Source organism: Ahaetulla prasina, chromosome 1 (assembly GCF_028640845.1).
Source record: "Ahaetulla prasina isolate Xishuangbanna chromosome 1, ASM2864084v1, whole genome shotgun sequence".
In the NCBI taxonomy this organism is placed as follows: Eukaryota; Metazoa; Chordata; class Lepidosauria; order Squamata; family Colubridae; genus Ahaetulla; species Ahaetulla prasina.
In genome coordinates this window covers 247,491,319-247,513,039 of record NC_080539.1, presented here as the reverse complement: position 1 = coordinate 247,513,039, position 21,721 = coordinate 247,491,319, and the positions used below count along the sequence as shown (strand labels likewise).

At 39.6% G+C, this 21,721-nt stretch overlaps 1 protein-coding gene across 1 annotated transcript in view; it reads left to right on the top strand.

The window, feature by feature from the left end:
- The window catches only part of SLC15A2 (solute carrier family 15 member 2), a 79,582-nt gene that overhangs the window by 16,158 nt on the left and 41,703 nt on the right, over positions 1-21,721 (top strand). Inside the window, exons 6-10 of the mRNA XM_058195390.1 lie at positions 6,098-6,188; positions 9,167-9,244; positions 14,828-14,910; positions 18,912-18,998; positions 20,779-20,868. Coding sequence (XP_058051373.1) covers positions 6,098-6,188; positions 9,167-9,244; positions 14,828-14,910; positions 18,912-18,998; positions 20,779-20,868 — 429 coding nt within the window. The remainder of the gene's footprint in view (positions 1-6,097; positions 6,189-9,166; positions 9,245-14,827; positions 14,911-18,911; positions 18,999-20,778; positions 20,869-21,721) is intronic.

Genomic DNA, 21,721 nt, shown 5'->3' with positions numbered 1-21,721 from the left:
GTCATGCGCTGGCCACACCCAAGCCCAGTTTTGTGAAGGGGAAAAAAGTCCTGATACATCACATGATGCTGCCATGACGACGTGAGTTTGACACCCCTGGGCTAAAGGATAGGTGAACTGTGGATAAAATGTTGAAACCAGCCAGATTCTGGAAAAAGATATTAGCAATAGTATTTGCTTCCTAGCATTAGAGAATCACAATGAGACAAACACTTTTTAGAGTAGTTCAGTTTATTTTCCTTTCCTATACTTGTCTATTTCTTCATGTACATATAATTAGTAAACCCCAAACCAAATAAAACTAAATTATACTTGCTATATTTAGTTAGCCACTAAAGTTTCAGTATACGCTAATTATGGTCTATACATCTGACAGCTCTTTTTTTTCTTTCTTTCTATATTTGAGCTAGAGGATAGAACTGAGCTTTTAGTAGAAAACACTGTCACACCACACTTAGTTCTCAAGTTTATTTTGTTCTTCCAAAAGGAAATTAGTCTAATTTTGGGGATCTCCATTCCTAACTGGTCGCATCTTTTTTGGACAAAGACAGGCTGTATAGCCAATAATACTTCTGCATACCATGGTGCAGAGGTATTGGCTGGTATTTTACATGAACAAGTGAGAGCAGCAGTAAAATGTGGCAATTTAGCCTTGTTTTCTAATGAGAGTTTCTTGCTCTAGGTCAACAATGGCTAACCTTTTCCGGATCGAGTGCCCAAAGTGGACACGTGTGCCTGAATCCCCAAAATATAATGTGTGTGCGGCCCCCACGCATGTACCCTGCCCCCAGCCCTGCACGTATGACCCCGCACATGCCCCGGCCCCCGCATGCGCGTGCGCCCCTGCATGGACCCCACCCCCAATGTATGCACACAAGGCCCCCCTCACATGCCACATGCCCCCTACGCATGCACAGCAGAGACCCTAAGACCACCTGGCTGGTGGGAGGCACACACACATGCACAGAGAAGCTTAACTGGGGCGATGGCTCATGTGCCATTAAAGAGGGCTCTGCATGCCATCCCTGGCACGTGTTCCATAAATTCGCCATCATGGCTCTAGGTTTTTGAGATCAAGTCAACCATATTTTCCAGCAAGGGACCAGGAGAACATTCTACCCCTGCCCCTCCAGTCTCTCATTGCTTATTATCAGAATGGCATTCATAGCTGCTGAATATGCTTACTCTACATTTTGATGGCTTTTTTTCATCCAGTCTTAAAGAAATAATTGCTTTTTGCTGATGCCAGCATTCCTCTGTGCAAGCTAATAGCTTACACTTGTTACTAATGACCCCTTTTTGGTTCCAGTCTTATAGCACTCATCCCCCCAGTATGACATTGAAGACAGTGATGGTAATGAAAGCAGTCTGTTAATATCATAATGCAAAAATAGTTGCAAAAGTTATTCAGTAAAAGTAGAAGTAGCAACAAAACCCCTTTAACAAGAACCGTTTGGTTTTTTTCTGAAATCATCCAACTTCCCAGGGAAACAAGAAAAAGGGATTCTAGAGGCCATATCTGGTGATTAATATCCTTGTATCTAGGTAGAGGGTGGAGCAGGAAGAGAAGAGAATTTTAGTAAGAAAGTAATCATTGAGTCAGTTCATGTCACATGAAAGCAGGTACTTCTTCAACCTTTTGCAGATCAGTTCTACTGGAAAGTCTACTTTGTACCCCTGAAATACTATAGATAAAAAGCTTAGTAACTAAAAGATGGAATTGCATATAGTACATGGAGCAACCTACAAGATTTCAGTGGTTTCTGGGAATAAGAGACATAAACCTAGTAGCAGAACAATTTGAGATTTGCAGCATTAGGATGATTTTTCAAAATTACTGTGCTATCAGCAGTTCAGAATTCTTGTAAACTTATCTATTTGGATATAGTCCTGCCTGCTGGGTGACATCTGACAAGAATAACAATCCCATGAAGGTCAGAGTACTAATAGCCTAGGTTTCTTTCTCCATCTTTCATTACTATGAGCCAGCTGATTTCAGGCTGACTTCTTTACTGCGTGTGCAACTTTGATGCTGATTTTCAAAGATTATTTACATGGTTAGAAGGTTCTTAAAGAGACAGTTGTTTTTAAATATTTGCATTTTTATTGTCCGTTGTTAGTATTGGTTGCACATGGCCTTTATGGGATTGTTGTTATCCTTGTCAGATGTCACCCAGCAGGCAGGTTTATATCCAACTAGATACGTTTACAAGAATTCAGAACTGCTGATAACGTAGTAATTCATGTTTGAGGGAAGGTTAGGAGGCCATAATCAAAAAATTCTGGCGATTCCTCTGTTCTTGAACTTGATCTGTACTCAGTCTTCAAGTTCTTTTGCACCTCTTTCTTCTTCCTACCCCACGTAACCTATTGGGGCCCACTTTTCTGCACAAAAGGGTCAGTTTCCATTTCTACCTTGCTTTCGCAATAATCAGATTTGCTACCTTGTTTTTCAGTGACTGTATGAAAACTAACTCTCATAATCCTCTCACATTCTCAAGGCAGAGTATAAACAAGCTCCTTCCACCTCATGGTTAGTTGATAGGCATGGCATTTTCATTTTATTCTGCATGGTTTCATTATTAAGATTAAATGTATGTGGATTCTGTTTAAGGATTATATATTTACCTATTGGTAGGCCTTAGTCTGAAGGAATGCCCCCACCCCAAAATTGTCACTGACCTGTAATGAGAATGTTTAATAAACAATTATCTTAACTCTCCATTTCTCCTGTTCCTCCCCATTTTTTGCATGCATGGATTAGCATAACAATTTCTTTAATTTTCTCCATGTCCAAAGAGATCAAGAAATGTGAGTGGTATGAAAACCATATTTTCTTTTCAGGAATGAGCAGAGCATATAAAGTAATTCACTTACACGTTGCTTAGTAATCAGATCTTTTCTATGTATTAGAAAGCAGTGTGCATTAATATAATTCAAACCATTTTACAATTCAATGGATTTCTGGTGTGATAAACCACAATGAGTGCTTAATTCCTTTATGCTATTTAAATAATTAGGTAATTCTATTCATCTTCATACAGACAAGGAATATATTCCATGTGGAAGAATAAGCCATTTGGCCTTGCTTTCTGATTCCTTCTAAATTTAAATAAATCATTTATTTAAGTAAATCATTGGAACTGTCCTTCCTCAACTGTGCTGCTGAATTGATCAATCTGTGTTATAAGATGAGATACCTCATAAAAATCTGGCTATTTTCATTATCATTTATTCAGTGGTGAAATCCAATTTTTTTTACTACCAGTTCTGTGGACGTGGCTTGGTGGGTGTGGCTTGGTGGGTGTGGCAGGGAAGGATACTGCAAAATCCCCATTCCCATCCCACTCTGGGGCCATCCAGAGGTGGCATTTGCCAGTTGTCTGAACTAATAAAAATTTCCGCTACCGGTTTTCCAGAACCTGTCAGAACCTGCTGCATTTCACTCCTGCATTTATTCTATTGGTGCAAAATCAATATCTTCTTCATTTTTCATCACAATCTGTTCAAATGCAACTCGATTTTTCACCTGTAGTACTTTCATCTCATAGTTTACATATTCCATCCTGAAGCTGACCAAAAGGAAATCAATGAAATATACATCCCTTCACATTTAGAACAAATTCCCCTTTGAGTGTAAAATATTTTATAGCTAAAATAGCATCATCCATACATAAGAAGATGAAGTTAGAAAGCTTTAAGGAATTACAATATTTCCAATTCAAATATTTAAAGGAAAATGCTTATGGCATTTCCTTCATCTTCAAAACCATACTACTAAGGATCTTTAGTGGGGTGGAATGTTACTACCTCCTTATCTTTTCTCCTTTTGTTGAAGTCAAGGAGCTACGGTATGTCAGACTTCTTTCATGGATATTTCATTTTTTTACAACCCGACAGAATGCCAGGTGTGTGTGTGTGTGTGTGTGTGTGTGTGTGTGTGTACCGTATTTAGTACAGTATTTCCACAAAAATAAGATCTAACTGGAAAATAAGCCCTAATGCGGGGGAAACACGGTGTATGTATGTATGTATGTGTATATACACACTCATACATGTATATGTATGTTTGTATATGTATTATATGTATGTATGTATACATAAGGTACATGTATGTATCTCTCTGTGTGTATGTATGTGTATGTATGTATCAGAATATCTATGTGTCCATCAAAAGATTAAAATTAAACAGAACTGGACCAAATTTGATAAAGTGGGAAAATCTGGCAAAAGACTATCAGTTTCAAAAACGATGAAGAGAAAATGATGAAAATGAAAATGATAAAAAGAGAAAAGAGAAAAAAGATGAAGAGTGCTAACAACCAGATGGTTGCAAAGAAATACAATCCTTCCTCCCCCCCACCATTCTATCAGATCCTTCCATCCCCTCCACTGTCCAGTCTCAATTGTCACTATCTATCCTTCCACACACACACCCTGCCAGCAGAACTAATGAAGCTTCTTGGATCAGAAGCAAAACATTTTCTTCTTCTTCCTCAAGAAAAAAAACAACAACAATCCAGTTGCCTTTTGAAGAAAACAAAGCACCTTTGAGACAACTATGATCTGGATGACTGAGAATCTCTACAAACAGATGAAGAGAAAAACATTCCTGGGGGCGGGGGGGGGAACGCATCTCTGGGAAAGGAATTGGGAAGTGGCTTAGAATACTGCAAACAGTTCCATTCTAAGCCTGTCTTGCGCCTCTATCCTGGTCACATGACCCAAGACAGATCTCTTATTAAGAAATCCAGCGGTCTCACTCTGCAGATTTTCTCTTTCTTGTTCACTTACGGAAAGGTGAGGCTTTGCAGCTTCCACTCACAGTGAAGAGGGATATTTTTTTCTCTTTCTTCTGCATGAAAACATCTGCAATGAAATAATGATAAAGCTGGAAGGCAGAGAACTGATTCACAGATGATTTTTGTACATCCTACGGTCAGCTAGTGGGGACATTGTCAGTTCATGCAAAAGCCTGAGCATTGACAGACAGCAGTATTGATGGGGGTGGGCGGGTGGGGTGGTTACAAAAATGCTAGAAGATTTGTGGGTGATGCCAGCAATTGTGCGAAAGTGCTTTAAATGTCACAAAGAGGATACAAAAATGAAAAGAATAATAGAACTGAGAGGGTATAAAATTTGGTATTCCAAAAGAGAACATTGCCAATCAGTCTACTGACTAACCAGCTCAAATACATTGAATAAAATAAAATAATAAAATGAAATAATATTGCACACAGCAATTAAAATGATTACACACCGTATAATAAAATAGGATAGAAATGGAATAAAGTACAACTGCAACCAACAGGGCAGATATAATGCAATATTTTTGATGTTGCAGACCCTGTTAGTTAAGACATTAGCAATATTTCTTCTTCCTCCTGATAGTATAACTAAAAACAAATTAATCCCTTGAATGCATCTGGCAAAAATAGTGTTTGTTTTTGTAAGTTCCACTGAAAAAAATGAACTAACAATTATATGCAAATAGATTTATGAATGAGATGTTATTGATTCAAAATAACTAGTCCACTATTCAAGAGATTACAGCTGTGGTTGATAATTTCTTATCAATTACAGTTTCCCAGCAAGAGTTGGTTTTTTTTCTTATTACCATATTTATGAAGATATAATGAGTTCTCAAGGACTGACAAGTTAGACTGATTCAATTAAAAAGCATGCGCTGAATGAGTGGCTGTTACTCTCCTTGCAAATCCAATCACCGTGCAGTAGCATTGCTCCTAGTTACTTTTGTGTATGTGTTTGTGTGTCTTTGTATATCTACGTATATACATACATATACATACATATACAGACAGACAGACAGACACACACACACACACACACACACAAACACACACACACACACAAACTTACTTACATATATATTCTATTTTAACTCAGCTTTTAAAAATGTAATCTCATGTTAAATTTAACATTTTTTAAATTAATGTCAATTTTTAAGATTTTATGTGAGCATTTCATGTTATTACCATAATTCAGTAGGACAGTTGGAATCCTTTTTAATGAAACCCATGCTTATCTTTTAAGATGGGCTATAATATCAGACTGATGTGATCTTGTCTTGTTTTAGGTCCAGGAAAGAAACAAGTTCTTCTCTGTTTTCTATCTTGCTATCAACGCAGGAAGCTTGATCTCCACTTTTCTTACTCCTGTGCTCAGAGGTCAGTGTTTAGTTTACAATGACCATAGGTAATGGAATTTAAAATTCACCCTTGGGAAACAAGATCAACTCTAATGCCACAGATGTGTTCATAAATGTTTGAGCTCATGATGATTAGATGCATCCCCACGATGCCCATCTGCTTCTAACTTCTCTTCTGAGTAAAGAAATTGAATGCTCTTTTGAAATAGCTTCACTAGACCATCGCAATTATTCCTCATTGTTTCCAAAGAACAGCAATTGTTAAACACACACACACACACACACACTGTAAGAAAATTGTAACTTTGGAATATATTCAAGAATATAACATCATTTTAAAAGGGAACGATTGCCACTGGAGCCTTGGTATTTTGATACTTATACCTGTCTTCTTCCTCTTTCATCACCCTTAGGAAAACAATACAGTAGTTATCAGGTTCTCCTCTAAGCAACAACCAACTCCAGATGAACAAAGTATGTTCATCCTCTAAAATCCCAAGAATAAAGCTTGCCTTCATACTTCACAGAGCAGTTCAACAACATGTGTATACATATATTTTTTTATTATTTTCCCTGTGAACCTCTTTAACAGCAGGATGGAATCTGATGACCTGCTAGTCTTCTCTGTTTGTTCTAGTATACAGTAGAAAAAACACAGCCATTCAGTTGGGCTCAGTGGTGGGTTTCAAATTTTTTTACTACCAGTTCTGTGGGTGTGGCTTGGTGGGTGTGGCATGGCTTGGTGGGCGTGGCAGGGGAAGGATACTGTAAAATCTCCATTCCCACCCCACTCCAGGGGAAGGATACTGCAAAAATACCCATTTCCTCCCGATCATCTGGGAATTGGGAGGCAGAGAATAGATGGAGGTGGGGCCAGTCATAATTTTTACTACCGGTTCTCCGAACTACTCAAAATTTCCGCTACCAGTTCTCCAGAACTGGTCAGAACCTGCTGAAACCCACCTCTGGTTGTGCTAATATGGATTGGCTTTTGCTCCACACATGGGGTTGGGCGGGAACACAGGCTTCTTACATCTACATAGATCATTGTTAGGAAAAATAAAAACAGTGGCATATTTTGTAGCGGAATGAAGACATAGGATTCTTTTTAAAACAAAAACAAAATGACCCTTATTTTCTTAGAAATTTGGCAGTCGTGTGTGACCTTTCAGGTTTCGGTACTGAGCAGCTTCAAATATCTCCTGCTGTAGATCAGAAGTAATCTGTTTGTAGAGCAGAACACTTCCTGCTTTGACTGTAAAAAATTTGGCTCATCTTTCTGGAAAGAAAAATAAATAAGCTCATATCAGGCATAAAAGTGAACTTCAGACAGAGATGCTACATAGTAATCGTGATCAATATTTTATTAGCAATATTCTACCCGGTTGGTTGTGCAGCTGCGTCAGGATTTTGTTTTTATTTCTGTTGTGCAGAATATTTAATGGGGGTGGTAAAATCCAGGCTTTGTGAAGAATATGCCTCAATTCGGCCTGGGTGTGTGCATGCGCATACATGTATTTTACCATAACTGCAGAAGTAAAGACCAGCATGTGGGATAATTTCAGGCCGCTTTCACTGTTGTAGGTTGCAAAACAGGCTCCAACTTCAAAGCCTAATTAGCTGTTCTTCCCCCTTTTCCATCTCACAAGTCCCTTTAGTAAAGGATATCCATGCACCCAGTGTTGCCATTAGGTAAGCCTTCCTAAAAACAAAATTGTGTAGTTTTCAGATCAAGCAGAGTCCTAGTGTTGGCTCAAATTTGGATGTCGTTTTCTAGCAGTATAATTTACTTTCTTGACTCATTTCGCTGCCCTGTGTTCCAATACTTGCAGAATTGGATTGTATTTTTCAAAAGTTACTGGTCTAAGTCTTGCTTGATATGAGACATCAGGCATTTCAAAATGGAGATCCACCAGCAGGAAGATGCAGATAGAGTAGGTGTCAAAGAGAAACACTTGCTCTCCCCTGGGTCCAGTCTTATTCATATTCAGAGTGGATTTGTTACCTATTGTCGGGTGGCCAAATAACAGGGTTCCAATTCTCTTAATCCTAGTCTGTCTCCTTAATCGGAGAAACTCATTTCTGTTCTCAGATTTTACTTAATTACATGTTTTGTCAGGGCCTCCTATAATGCAAGAAACCGATTTGCTGCAAACATGGCAAGAGCTGTGGTTAGACTGCAGTATTGCAGGCTAACTCATTGCTCATTTCCAAGAGTTTGATTCTGACTCAGCTTTCCATCCTTCTGAGGTTGGTAAAATGAGGACCCAGATTGTTGGGGCCAATATGCTTACTCTGTAAACCACTTAGGGAGGGTTGTAAAGTACTATGAAGCAGTAGAGAAGTCTAAGTGCCATTGCTAAGTGCTAGAGAAATCTGCGCACAGTCCAGAATAATAATCTAAAGCTGTGAGAGGGCGCAGACAGCGGCCCCCTCTGTGGGCACATGAGCCGTCTCCCCAGTACAGCTCTGTCGCACATGTGCACACTTTTCCATCCAGTCAGCTGGTTGTCGGGTCTCTGCTGCAGGGGGCGTGCAGGGGGGCCAAGTGCACATGTGCGGGGGGGGGATATGCACATACCCTCCACGCATTGCATTTTGGGGGTTTATGTGTGCGCTTTGGGCACTTGGTCCGGAAAAGGTTAGCCATCACTGATCTAAAGAATCATTATCTTCATCATCATTCATTGTATGCTGATGTAATTGAAATTACTCCAATTGCAGGCTTGACAGCCAGAATTTTTAAATCACTAATATTTACAGCAGGTTCCATAAAAATCAAAGAAGTTACATTCAGGATGCCACTCGACGTGGTCAAAGCTGAAATCAGTCCAAGTTGCATAGCGGTGGATTGGTAGTAGACTGGCAAAGTGTGAACTGTGCATAGTCCATTCTGATCTCCAGACACCACTTCTTCTAATACAATATAGCAGCGGAGGGAAAGGATGGAACAATCTTAACTTGTTAAAAGAATAACTTGTTTTATCATTTTCTTAGGGGGCGTGCAATGCTTCGGAGGGGACTGCTACGCTCTGGCTTTCGGGGTTCCCGCTGCTTTAATGATTGTAGCTCTTGGTGAGTAGCAGGTATAAAAGAGAGAGGCTGAAAGAGACAAGAAAGGGAAGGACGATCACAGGTCCTGCAAACAACTTAAAAGAGATGATGTTTCTTCTGTGCACCAAGGAAGGAAATCTATGTGACGCCCCCCCCCCCCAAACTCCCTTTATTTGGTTCTATACTGGAATTGTAAGGCAGAAAAAAGGAGCCCAGAAGCTCATTGTCTTCAAACAGCAGGGAAGTTCAATAGAAATCCAATCGTTTCCATACTGAAGAGGCCTTTCTACTGATCTGTGATATCTTTGGTCCCCACGAGCAACCACACATTTTAAACACACCCCAGGGCCAAGGGGGCTGTTTTTATTGGCAGCTTCAAAATAGATCTGGGTTAACAGCTTATTTTATAAAATGAAAATTACTTTTCCATCTTGTTCTGCATTGTCCAAAGAAGGGCAGCTAATGGGTGGCAGGCCACAATACTGCTTCCTGGCTACATTTTCCTAGCCTGCCAAGATCACGTCACTGAAATTCATCAATAAAAAAAAAGACCCGTTCCCCAAACAGGGACGTAAATGAATCTATTTCAGTTAAAATATACTCACTGAGTGCTCTCATAAATGGAAAAAAGTCCAACATTTTGTCTTTATGGTGTATCTTTTTATTTTAGAATATTTTAGTAAAGCTTTTATAAGGTAAATAATACAAAAAGAAACAAAAGTAAGAAAGATAAAAGAAAGAAGAGAGGTGCAGGAAGGAAGGGAGGGAGGGAGGGAGGGAGGGAGGAAGGAAGGAAGGAAGGAGAAAGCAAAAGAGAGAGAGAAAGAGTAGTATTTTCCAACTTTTTTCAGCACAGTAGAATACAGAAAAGTTACAACCTCAACCTTTTCTTTACATTTCTAAACATTTCAAGCATCTCAATAACAACAAAATCATTCTAATCCCCAAAACTTAAAATTAAAGTTTCCGTTTTCAGTTTTGCGCAAACTGTCCAGAAGTGGTTTCCAAGTAGAAACAAAGCTACACAGGTTCTTCCCTTTAATTAACACAGTCAGTGTTGCCCTCTCTGCCAACTGCATCACCTTCACCGTCCATTCTTCCATGGTGAGAATGATTGTGTCGCTAATCTTTATGATGTATCTCCAGATCATCCTGTAGCTCATGCAGCCTTCCATGCCAGCCTTTTGAAGCCAAAGACAAAACAAAACAAAAATCCCATAGGGAAATAAAAGGCTGATCTCTGACTTACACGGCTTGAAAACAATTTCTCACTGGGGGTTTTCCAGTTCTAATTACAATAGATATGATACAGTTTATTTAGGGTTTTTTTAAAAAAAAAACACATGCTGCTTTTGTCTCTGTTAAAGAACTCATTTCTCTCCCATCCATGAGCTCACGTGGAGCACTTCTTTTCAAGAAGTCTGCGCCACTCCTGGATCAGCTCCATACACCTGTGACCCCCATCCCAATGTTTCTCTTGGAAAGCTGAGCCGATTTACTTTCTGCTGAACTGCAGTGCTCTGCAGGTGGTTTTCAGCTCAGTGTGCTGGAGCATGGGGAGGCTTCATTTCTCCTGCCAGCTCTTGAGCTTCAAATGTCCTAGCAGGGAATTCCTCTTATTGCTAATGACAGACCTGAGATACATTATATCTTGGCAGGGGAGTTCCGAGTCTACATAGGTATGCTGGTTAGTGCCAATCCAACACAATGGAAGCAAAGTTGCATCATTTAGGAAACAGTAACAGGTGAGCTGTATTCGGTGTCAGATTCTACCTGCTATCTAGTAAATGTCAAATGGCAAGTTCTGGAATCGGGATGCTTCCACCAAGGATGTACTTGGTCAAGGCGTGATCACACCTAGAGCTGGGTCTGTCCTTTACTTTTATGCCACTTAAGGCCCTATGTATCCGGAGCCTTAATCTATATGGAAACCGAACCAGTGTGTCTTATCAGGCATTAGCTGGGAGAGGGAGTCACTAGATCAGGGGTCACCAACCTTGGCAACTTTAAGCCTGGTGGACTTCAACTCCCAGAATTGAGTTGGGAGTTGAAGTCCGCCAGGCTTAATGTTGCCAAGGTTGGAAACCCCTGCACTAGATTCCCCATCCTCTACCTAGCTATTCTCTGCTAATATGGGTACTCCTCAAATTATGACCACAGTTGAGCCCAAAATTTCTGTTGCTAAGTGAGACGTTAAGTGAGTTTTGCCCCATTTCACAACCTTTCTTGCCACGGCTGTTAAGTGAATCGCTGCACTTATTAAATGGGCAACAGGGTTGTTAAATGAATCTGTATTCCCCTGTCACAAGGTTGCAAAAGGTGATCACCTGACCTCGGGACATTGCAACTGTTATAAGTATGAGTCATTTGCCAAGGATCTGAATTTTGACCATGTGACCACGGAGATGCTGTAATGGTTGTAAGTGCGACAAACAGTCGTAAGTCCCTTTTTTCACGGATGTTGTCACTTCGAACAGTCACTAACCGAACTGTTGTACATCGAGGATTACCTGTACTTAATGGTTCTTCAGGAAAGTTTGTGCTCATGTTGCTCAGCTCCACAGAGGAAGCCAAGAAAAGTGTGAATTGGTCTGGGAGAGAATTTCCCCCTCTTCACTCCTTTTCTGCTGATACTTAGTTAAGCGGATATTTGTGCTTCTTTTTCTCCACACAGGAGTGAGGCCTGTGGTCAGCAAGATAAAGTTGAATCACATAAGCAAATAAGCTCCGAGTGAGTCAAGGGACAGCTGAGAAAGGTGAAAATGAAACTGGTGCAGAAAACAGCCTGCTATCTTCTTCTGCCACGGCTGTCTCATTTTCAGGGCAAATTGTCATTGTGTTTAAGAATTCATTCCAACAACATGAATAGTATTCACGGCTACCTAGGTTTATTCACTGCCCAAAGCAGCCGAATGGCAGAGTTGGCCCTGAACAGTGATCAGCTTTTAAAAATCAAGACATACAGACAACAGCCATCTCCTGTTATTTGTCTCCTGTTATTTGTCCACAAAGCGATATTATAGACCCGTGATGGCGATTCTATGGCATGAGTGCCAGAGGTGGCATGCAGAGCCCTCTCTTTGGGCATGCACGCCGTCACCCCAGCTCAGCCAGCTGGTCATTGGGTTTTGGATGCGTGCCTGCTCACTGGCCAGTTGGTCATCGGGTTTCTGGTGCTCTGGAGCATGTGTGCGCTCCTTCCAGTTTGGGCACTCTGTGCCCAAAAGGTTCACAATCACTGTTATAGACTATGTTGAAAACTATGTTTTCAGAGACATACAAGTCACTCTAGTTGAGCAACAGTTCACAGTTACAAAGGTGATGAAAAAGTAACTTGACAACTGATCCTCACATTTGTGACCTTCATAGATTCTGACTTTATTTCTAAACCCACCCAGAGTCACTTTGAGTTGGGCAGCTATGTAACTTTTCTTAATAAATAAATAAGTTGGTTTAAGAAAGGAAAGCTGAAGTAACATCATACGCAAAGTCCCAGTTTTATTCTGCAGCCATTTCATTCAACAACAAAGTTGCTGGTTCCAACTGTGGTTTGCTATCTGTGTTATCTCAGGATTGTAAGATTCTGTTCTCTGTCATGGTCGTTATTCACCGAGTATCCTCTGTATATTTTCCTATTTTTAAAAACAACTACTAAAGTTATGACATTTGGGCTTCTGGAAAGCCCAAATGTCCACCATGAAATCCTTCTCAAATGGCTTCCATTTGAAAAACACCTCAAGCCCTCTTTTGTCTGAGTTGACATAATGTTCCAAAGTATCTTCTTTGCATTCACAAGATCTTAGATCTGTTTTCTAACCTTCCAGACTGTGTTAAGAAAGGTATTATTTTGAATTTCTGAAGAACGAGGCTTCCCAGACACTTCAGCTCATCAACCCCTTCATGAAGTTTCAGACTCTTCATTGATACTCCTCCGCAAATATTTATCATATGAAAATAATTTAATAAATACTACTTTAATTAACAGTACTAATAGTAACAACAACATTGACCCAGGGGTGGGCTTCAGATCCTTTAGCAACAGGTTCACTGCCCCATTGCTGGATGGGGTGGCCATGATGAACATGGCCTACTTGGCTGCCTGCACCACGGCGGGGAAGGGGGGCATTTTTTGCCCTCCCCCAGGCTCCGGAGACTTTCCTCCAGCTTCCAGGAGGGTGAAAACTGCTTCTCCCCCGCTCCGGAGGCCCGTGTTTGCCCTTCCAGCCCCTCCATGCAGCCCCTACACTTACCTGGAATGATGAACAGGCCATGTGGAGACTTTTAGGAGGGGAGGGGCAGGGTGGGACGGGTGGGGTATGTGTGACCAGCCAGGGGTAGCATTTGGGGGTTTGCTGAACCCCGGCGATCCTTGGCTAAAGGATTGCCCGAACGCTGCCGAACCCTCAGGAACCAATCCCTGCATTGACCCCTTGGATAGTCCCATATACCTTTGAGGATTGATTCTGACCATTTTGGAGAAAACTAGTGTAGAAAGAATGGCTAGTGATTAATTTTCAGCATCTCCGTGTTTCCATCAAGCTATATGGTTTGCACTAGAAAAAGGGTTTTGCCCGTTGATAGATGGCTTAGCAATGTTAGCAGTGGAAAGTTGCTGATGTTACAGAAAGGTTATTGCCATTTCCCTCCCTTCCCCATCTTTCAAATGCCCCAAAGCTCCCTATTTAATAAGACATCTGTTTTGCGCTTAGTATTATTTTTAATTGGACGTCATCTGATGTGTAGAACATAGAAATAGCCAAGGGAAACATTGCTAGCAAATGCTGTCGTTCCTTTTTAAAGTCTACCAATTAGTGAAATAGTTTTTATTGGATTGGGGTGGTAAATAAGCCCCATCAAGCAAGCACATAAATAAATAGACAAATAAATTGGTAAATAAGGCAATCTTTCAGTAGTAATGGAGTGGGTATACACTATAGGATTTCAAATCACTTAGTATAAACCTGAACATGCCTTTTGGGACTGGATCATACTAGTTCTCTCTAATATTGTGTCGAATATTTACTGAGGGAAAGAAATACAGATAGTCCTTGATTTACAACCACAATTGAGCCCAATATTTCAATTGCTAAGTGAAACATTTTGTGAAGTGAATTTTGCTCCATTTTACAATCTTTTCTTCCACAGTTGCTAAATTAATCACTGCAGTTATTAAATTGGTAATACAGTTATTAAATGAACCTGGCTTCCCCATTGACTTTGCTTGTAAGGAAGTCACAAAACATGATCCCATGACCCCAGGACTCAGCAACTGTCCTAAATATGAGTCGGTTGCCAAGTGCCCAAATTTTGATCATGTGGCCATGGGGATGCTGCGATGGTCATAAGTGTGAAAAACGGTCATAAGTCACTTTTTTTCAGTGCCGTTGTAACTTTGAACAGTCACTAGGTGAATTGTTGTAAGTCAAGGATTACTTGTATTTAGAACAGGAAAAGGGGTTTTGAGGCAGGAAATCACAGGGGATAGCAAGAAGACTAGTAAAAATCAGAGCCCCACCTTGTGGAAGAATTTCTTAATTGTTACCGGTAAGTTATTGTTATATAAATTACATACATTTCTGTACTGAAATTACGTTTTTTTTCTAGTCGTGTTTATCACTGGAAACAGACTTTACAGAAAGACTCCACCACAGGGAAATATCTTACTGAAAGTTTGCAAGTGCATTGTAGTAAGTACTGTATGCTTTCCTTTTTTATGTGCAAAATGTAAAAAAATTACTTTCTATTGCATGGTCACATATTTTAGGATTAAAAACACAATCATATTGGGAAAAAGATACTTATTGCTTTTACAATGAAATCCTATACATGTCGACTAAAGCCAACGGGACATACTCCTGAAAAATAGTGATAGGATTAACGTTCTGAGAACTGAGTGAAACAACTTGCTGATTATGGCTTTATACATTTATACAAGAATTAAGACAATTTTTGAACCCAGAAGCAATCTTATTCCTTTATTATCTGCAAATGTTCTAGTATGCCTTAGAAGTTGCATTCCATTCTAATTGATAAGGAAGCGTTTGTGGATGTATCTTAAGACTTTTGTTGTACTCATTTGAAATTTCATTTATTATCATTTACAGTCTTTAGTATTTATTTAAAATGACAGGTATATTGGCAGCGAATCGGAGGGATGAACTTGAGCAGGGGTGTCCAACTCACATCATCACACCGGTGTCACGTGACATATTGGGACTTTTTCCCCCTTGGCTAAACTGGGTGTGGGCGTGGCTAGTGCGTGACGTATCCGGCCCACAGGCCTGGAGTTTGACAGCCCTGATCTTGAGGGAAACAGGAACGAAACTTTACATGAGTACCAAGAACGTTACATCATTCCTCAAATCCTGGAGAACAAGATAATGTTTAGAAGAAGCTTAGGAAGGCTTCTCTCTAATTCACTGGGATATAAAGAGGAAGAAAAGCCAGAATCAGCCTTGGAAAAGCTGTTATTATAGCTTATCTCAATAAAGTTCTATTCTAGTCTTCCTATGGAGCCTATTTCCTGATCTGAGCCACCCCAAAGGGCTTAGAGTATCTTCTTTTCCAATCTGCCTTCCCAATTATGTAGGACAGTGATGGCTAACCTTTTTGCCATCGCGTGCCAAAAGCAGGGGGAGCACAGGGGGGGTTGCACACTCTGGTGCCCACACCCATAATTCAATGTTCCCCTCCTCCCCACGCATGCACATGCGAAACCCCTGTGCTTCCGCTGCTTTTGGCACGGAATGGCCCGGTGGGCCCGGTAGTCCCGTTTTTCACTCTCGCCAGGCTCCAGAGGCTTTCTTGGAGCCTGGGGAGGGTGAAAATGCCTTCCCCACTCCCCTGGAGGCCCTCTGGAGGCCCTCAGGAGGCCAGAAGCAGCCCATTTCCTGACTTTCGGTGGGCCCGGAAGGCCCAAAAATCAGCTGGCCAGCACACGCATGTGCACTGGAGCTGAGCTAGGGCAACACTTGCATGCTCACTGATATGGCTCCGTGTGCCACCTGTGGCACATGTGCCATAGGTTTGCCATCAAGGATCTAGGATTACAATTTTCAGCAACATCAATTGGAACAGACTTCAGCCATACTAGGGTTTATTACCAATTGGTTAAAGAAAAATGTGATTGAAGTGGAGATACCTTTGGAGTTTATTTTAAAAAATTAAAACTGATTAATATGATTATTATACCTAATTGCATGAATGTGTGTAATAATATACTGGCCCAGTTTATAAAATGCTAGCATCTTTCCTGAATTCAGTTGTGGAATGGGAAGCCAGGGAAGTTTCAGATCATTATAGTAGATCACTTGGACAATGCAAGAATACCACATTTCACCAATGAGAATGCCCCTACCCTGTCCTGCAGCCAATGAAACCCTCATTTTCTCTTTGATCAGATCAATTTAGAAGGCTAAAAGAAAAAAAAATTGCAGGAGATATTTTTGAGACAGCTTTAAATTATAGTAAATCTGCCACTTGAATTTCTCAGCAAGTTCCCAAGTTTGCATACTGCTGAGATATGGTAGGAAATCAAAATGGCAGAACCAGCTTCATAATGTAGCGCAAGGGTGTCAAACTTGCGGCCCACGGGCCGGATGCGTCACATGCTGGCTGTGCCCATCCCTGATTTAGCGAAGGGGAAAATGTCGTGATATGTCAGGTGACAGCAACATGACACTGCAAGTTTGACAACCCTGTTGTAGCTGGATTTCCTAGTTTTGCCTGTCACCAATGCCTGATAAGGCTTTCACGGTCTTTTATTAGAAGAAAAGGCCTTGAGTAAGTAACAGAAGAAAGTCTCTTAAAGCTGGAGTTTGAACTCCACCTCTATAATACGGAGTTAATTAGTACACTCAAAGAAGCAGCTAAGTTGTTTTTCCCCAAGTGACACATATACTGAAATTATTTTCAGGTCAACACTTGGAGGTCAGAACCATGGCTGGCACATATGAACTCATTCACATACTTTGATTATTCCTTCATTGAAGTCATCTGCATGGGTTTTTAATGACTTCATTATAGTCACTTGCATGGGGTTTTTATATTAAAACTCCAAGGTCAGTACCCAATTTCATCAAGGTGTGAGACATAATCCCAGTAATTATTCATCTGTTCCATTTGTTCCAAATGTGATAATTTTGGTCAATCACTTTCTATGTACTGGAGTTACACCAGAGATTTTGGGTTATAATATTTGGTATATTGGTTCCTTCCCATCCTTCATCCTCTTTAGTATTACTGTACTGCGACACTGAGGTCATAACAACAGTTTACACTGCAAAGCAATTGGGGCTTTTTAGAGTGAGGAGGAAAAAAGATTACTCAAGGATGTGATTTCATCAACATTAATAAAATTCTGAATAGTGCAGAGGGTGGAAAAATGTCTCTCCCCCCACCCACTCCTATTTGTAAAGTATAATAGAACTCAAAATCATTCAATGAAATTGATTGGCTCTATATTCATTACAGACAAAAGGAAATATTTTCTCATACAATAGTTAATGGATGATTATTATATGAAATTAATTAACATGACACAGGGATGCTATTAACTTAAGACAGTTATATTTTAACGAATTGATATCTTAATAGAAGATGGGTCATTTAGGTTGCTGTTCTTATCTACCTATAGGGGAGCCAAAATCATTTAAATCACAGAGACTTGTGAGCTATGCAGTAGTTTAATCATCACAACTAAAAGGAACAATGGAAGATTATGGAACTGGCAATTCAATATGTCTAAAGAGGATCAGGTTGGGCAAATCTAGATTAGATATGAGAAAGAAGCATAATCATATGCTTTTCACGAATATTTGCTTCATTATTAACAAAAAGTTGGATTATGAATATTGTATGAATTTAGTATTTATGACATATGTGTCCATGTTCAGGATGGAATCCTTTTGTTTATAATTCCTATTTTTATAAAGCATCTCTCTATGGTAAGGCCTCATGTTAGTTTACTCACTCCGTCAAAATAGGTCCAGAAATAGCTATGCTGCCTTTTTTGAGGGTGGGTGGGTTTCACCTCCCAGGAAATAAATTCGAAGGAAAACCTGATAATTTATATTTGTTTGGGTGCTATTGATGGATGTTGAATCCAGGATTCTATATATAATTGTCCCTCAAATAATGACATTGTCAGCATTCCAAGTAATGCACTCATAGAAAGCAGAACTCCGAGACAGGTAGATTCCTCAAAGAACAAATTTCTTGGATACATCATATTGGCACAACTGGTGAAAACCGACTCTGAAAGTTCCTGTGGTTTTCACCTCATTAAAAGAGAAAGTTTTTCCCCTTTCCCCAAGTCATCAGTCACACGGTCCAATGGAAGTGCTGGCCAGTTGCTTGGTTACTTCGCTCCTCCTTTCCCAGCCACCTGTTTGAATGACCTTGGTTCCCACAGGAAAATCTTTTGTTTTGACTGCAAAAGCCCAGTTAACTATTTCCCTCTCCCTCCCATCTAAGCGAACCTTGCTGCCCCCAGCCAGGTTCACTTCAGGGTTGGCCAATAAAACAACAGGAAAGGTAGAACTTCATTTAAGACATATTTAAAAAACCAGGAATAAGATGAAATACAAATCAGTGCAATAGACTTTAGCATTGGGGTAATAAAAACAATGCTTATATTGGATAAACTCTAATCCATACATCTACTTTAATTGTTTGCATTTTTCTTCAGTTTGCTTTGAGAAACCGGATCAGAAATCGTTCCCCAGAGATACCCAAAAGAGAGCATTGGCTAGACTGGGCATCAGAAAAATATTCAGTAAGTAAACATTTGCATTTGAATACATTGTATATACACGTTGTAGGTTTCTTACTAAAATTAAACAAATAACACTATCAGTGATAGTTCCTCCTAACTTAACATTTAGATCTGACAGAAGAGCGTTCATTCTAAATACCATACAAGTGTTAGATCCCCTTGAGATCTGTAGTATATTAACTTTCTCTTCTTTCTTTAGCTAGAGAGAGGAGCAAAATCTGTGAGAAATGCAATAATTTGCCCATTGAAGAAAACAACAACTCCACTTTAGATACTATTCCTACCAGCATATCTGGGATGTAATAGTCAATTTCTGCACCAGAGTTATGTTTGTGCCAGTTTTTTATTTTCCTCTCTGCACACTGGAGAACCAAAATTTGCATTGCCTGTTTATCTAATTTCAAACTTACTTGGCTAAAATTTCTAAATCATCTGGGATCAGTCAACTCAGGCTACCTCTCAGAGCGTTTGAATTGTTCTCTTACCACCATTACACTTAACAGAATTTTTTAGTAGAGCCAAAACTGTTTCACATTTGAGTGGGAATGCTCAAAAACCCATAGGCAGTAGACTACACAAAAACATGGGTTGTTTTTTAATCCTAGGAGAAGATAATGGCAAGCTGCTTCCATATGGCTGCCATGAAAATCAGAGTAATTTTGTCCTTGTTACAAGTAAACTATCTCCATTCATAGTCTCATACTTTCCAATCTTTTTTCCTTTAACAACATTAAATGCCAGCAGTGAATGGATAATCTTCTGCCCAGTGACTGGAGACCAGTCTCCTATTCTCTATGATAGCTTCTTACTCACACCTATACAAATGCACACGCACACGCACATACACACACACAGTTTCATCACTACCATAGCCTTGCCAAACACACAACCATATTACACCCCCTTAAATTCTTTTATGAGACTGATGGTCAGACCAAGTTTCACTTTTCAGTTACTTAAGAGATGGTTACAAATTAAGAAACTAAAATTTAGTAAGGGATTACAAATTTTAGTATTCTAATCCCAGGCAAGAGCGAGGAGAGAAAGAAACAGGATCTGAGAAAATATCTCTAACAAAGTCTCCAAGCTGAAATGGCTTCCTTTCTTCTGATTTTATTTATTCATTTATTCGATTGCTAAGGCTACCCATTTGTCAAGCCATGCCGAGTGGTTTATAAAAGGATTATAACATCATCATGGGAAGGAAAAGGAAAAGAAAAAACAAAACAAAACAGTCACAGCAATAAAAAGACCATAGCAGAGGAAAATAAGTTCCAAAAGTCTCACCATTTATTGTATTTTCCACCTCAGTCTCTCAGAGGCAAAGTCGAGTAGAGAAGGAAGGCCAAAAAAACCTGGAAAAACTATTGGCTGATTTATCCCCCAAAGATCAAAAGTCTTTCTCTCTTATTCTGCATGTCTCCCTTTTCAAAATGTTTTTGGGGGCTACAACACCTTGTGATTCATGCCATATTAGTCTACAGAAGTTAATTCCAGAATAAATGTGTGATGTCTTTACTGTCACAGGTCACTGTAGGCATTCCTTGGAAGTATTTTAATTCATCTTGCTTTCTGTATATTCATATTGCTTATGCTAAGAATTGCTCCCATATAAGATGACTATGCTGTTAGGCAGATATAGTTACTCAACATTGTTCCCTGCGTGCTGACACCTTCCTCTCTTTTTGTCATTCATATTCTATGTCTTGTGTCTCAACATCTAAACAGACTTTGAACACCAAGCTATATTTATAAGATGTATTTGTGTTTCCTTCCATAGAACCAGTTGATCACTGAAGTTAAAATGGTGACACGGGTCCTTTTCCTCTTTCTCCCATTACCGATGTTCTGGGCACTCTTTGATCAACAGGTAATGCACACCAATACTCAGCAACATTTTACTATACACACCAGCTCTAATTTTTGAAACTCAAAAGCTGGGTACATCCTATTAGCTGTACCGTACTGCACTGAATTGGATTATGCTTTTCATACTTCAATGTGTTGTGGGAATCTGGCCATCTTAATGTAATATATGAACTGGTCATTGTTTTAAGGCATTCAGTGGGTTATTTGTTTGTTTGTACGTAGCATGTTATGCAAACCGAGCAACTGTGTTTTCTTAATTCAGCTTTAACTTTTCAGTTATATGAATCCGACTAGCAAATTACTGTCATGGCTGACTTCCACTAAAACACACATCAGTAACATTGAGATTCTTTGTTTGATTGAAACGTTTATTTTAATTTTGAAGGACAGTTGCAATGGAGGTGACCATTTAAATCAAACAATGTAAATGTCCACACTAATCCTTATGATAGGCATGAAAGCCAGCTGAGTGACTTTGGGCCAGTCACTCTTTCTCAGCCTAACTCACCTCTCACATGGTGGTGGTTGTGTGGAAAATATAAGGAGGAAGGTGTGTTGGTTATGTTTACCACCTTGAGTTATTTGTAAAAATATTAAAGGCAGGATACAAATAAATAAATAAATGGAGAAATATAAGATACTATAAATATATCCTTTATATTCAATTTATTTGTTAGATTGATTCAGGAAAGAGAACTGCACTTATTGCTGCTCCCATATTGCTAATTTTTGCCCTGATGATAGAATAAAATTGATTTTATCTTCAAACGGAGAATTCTTTTATGTTAGCAAATTATGTACATGGTACTTCTATAAAAGATACATGAACATGTGAACACTGATAACCAAAATAG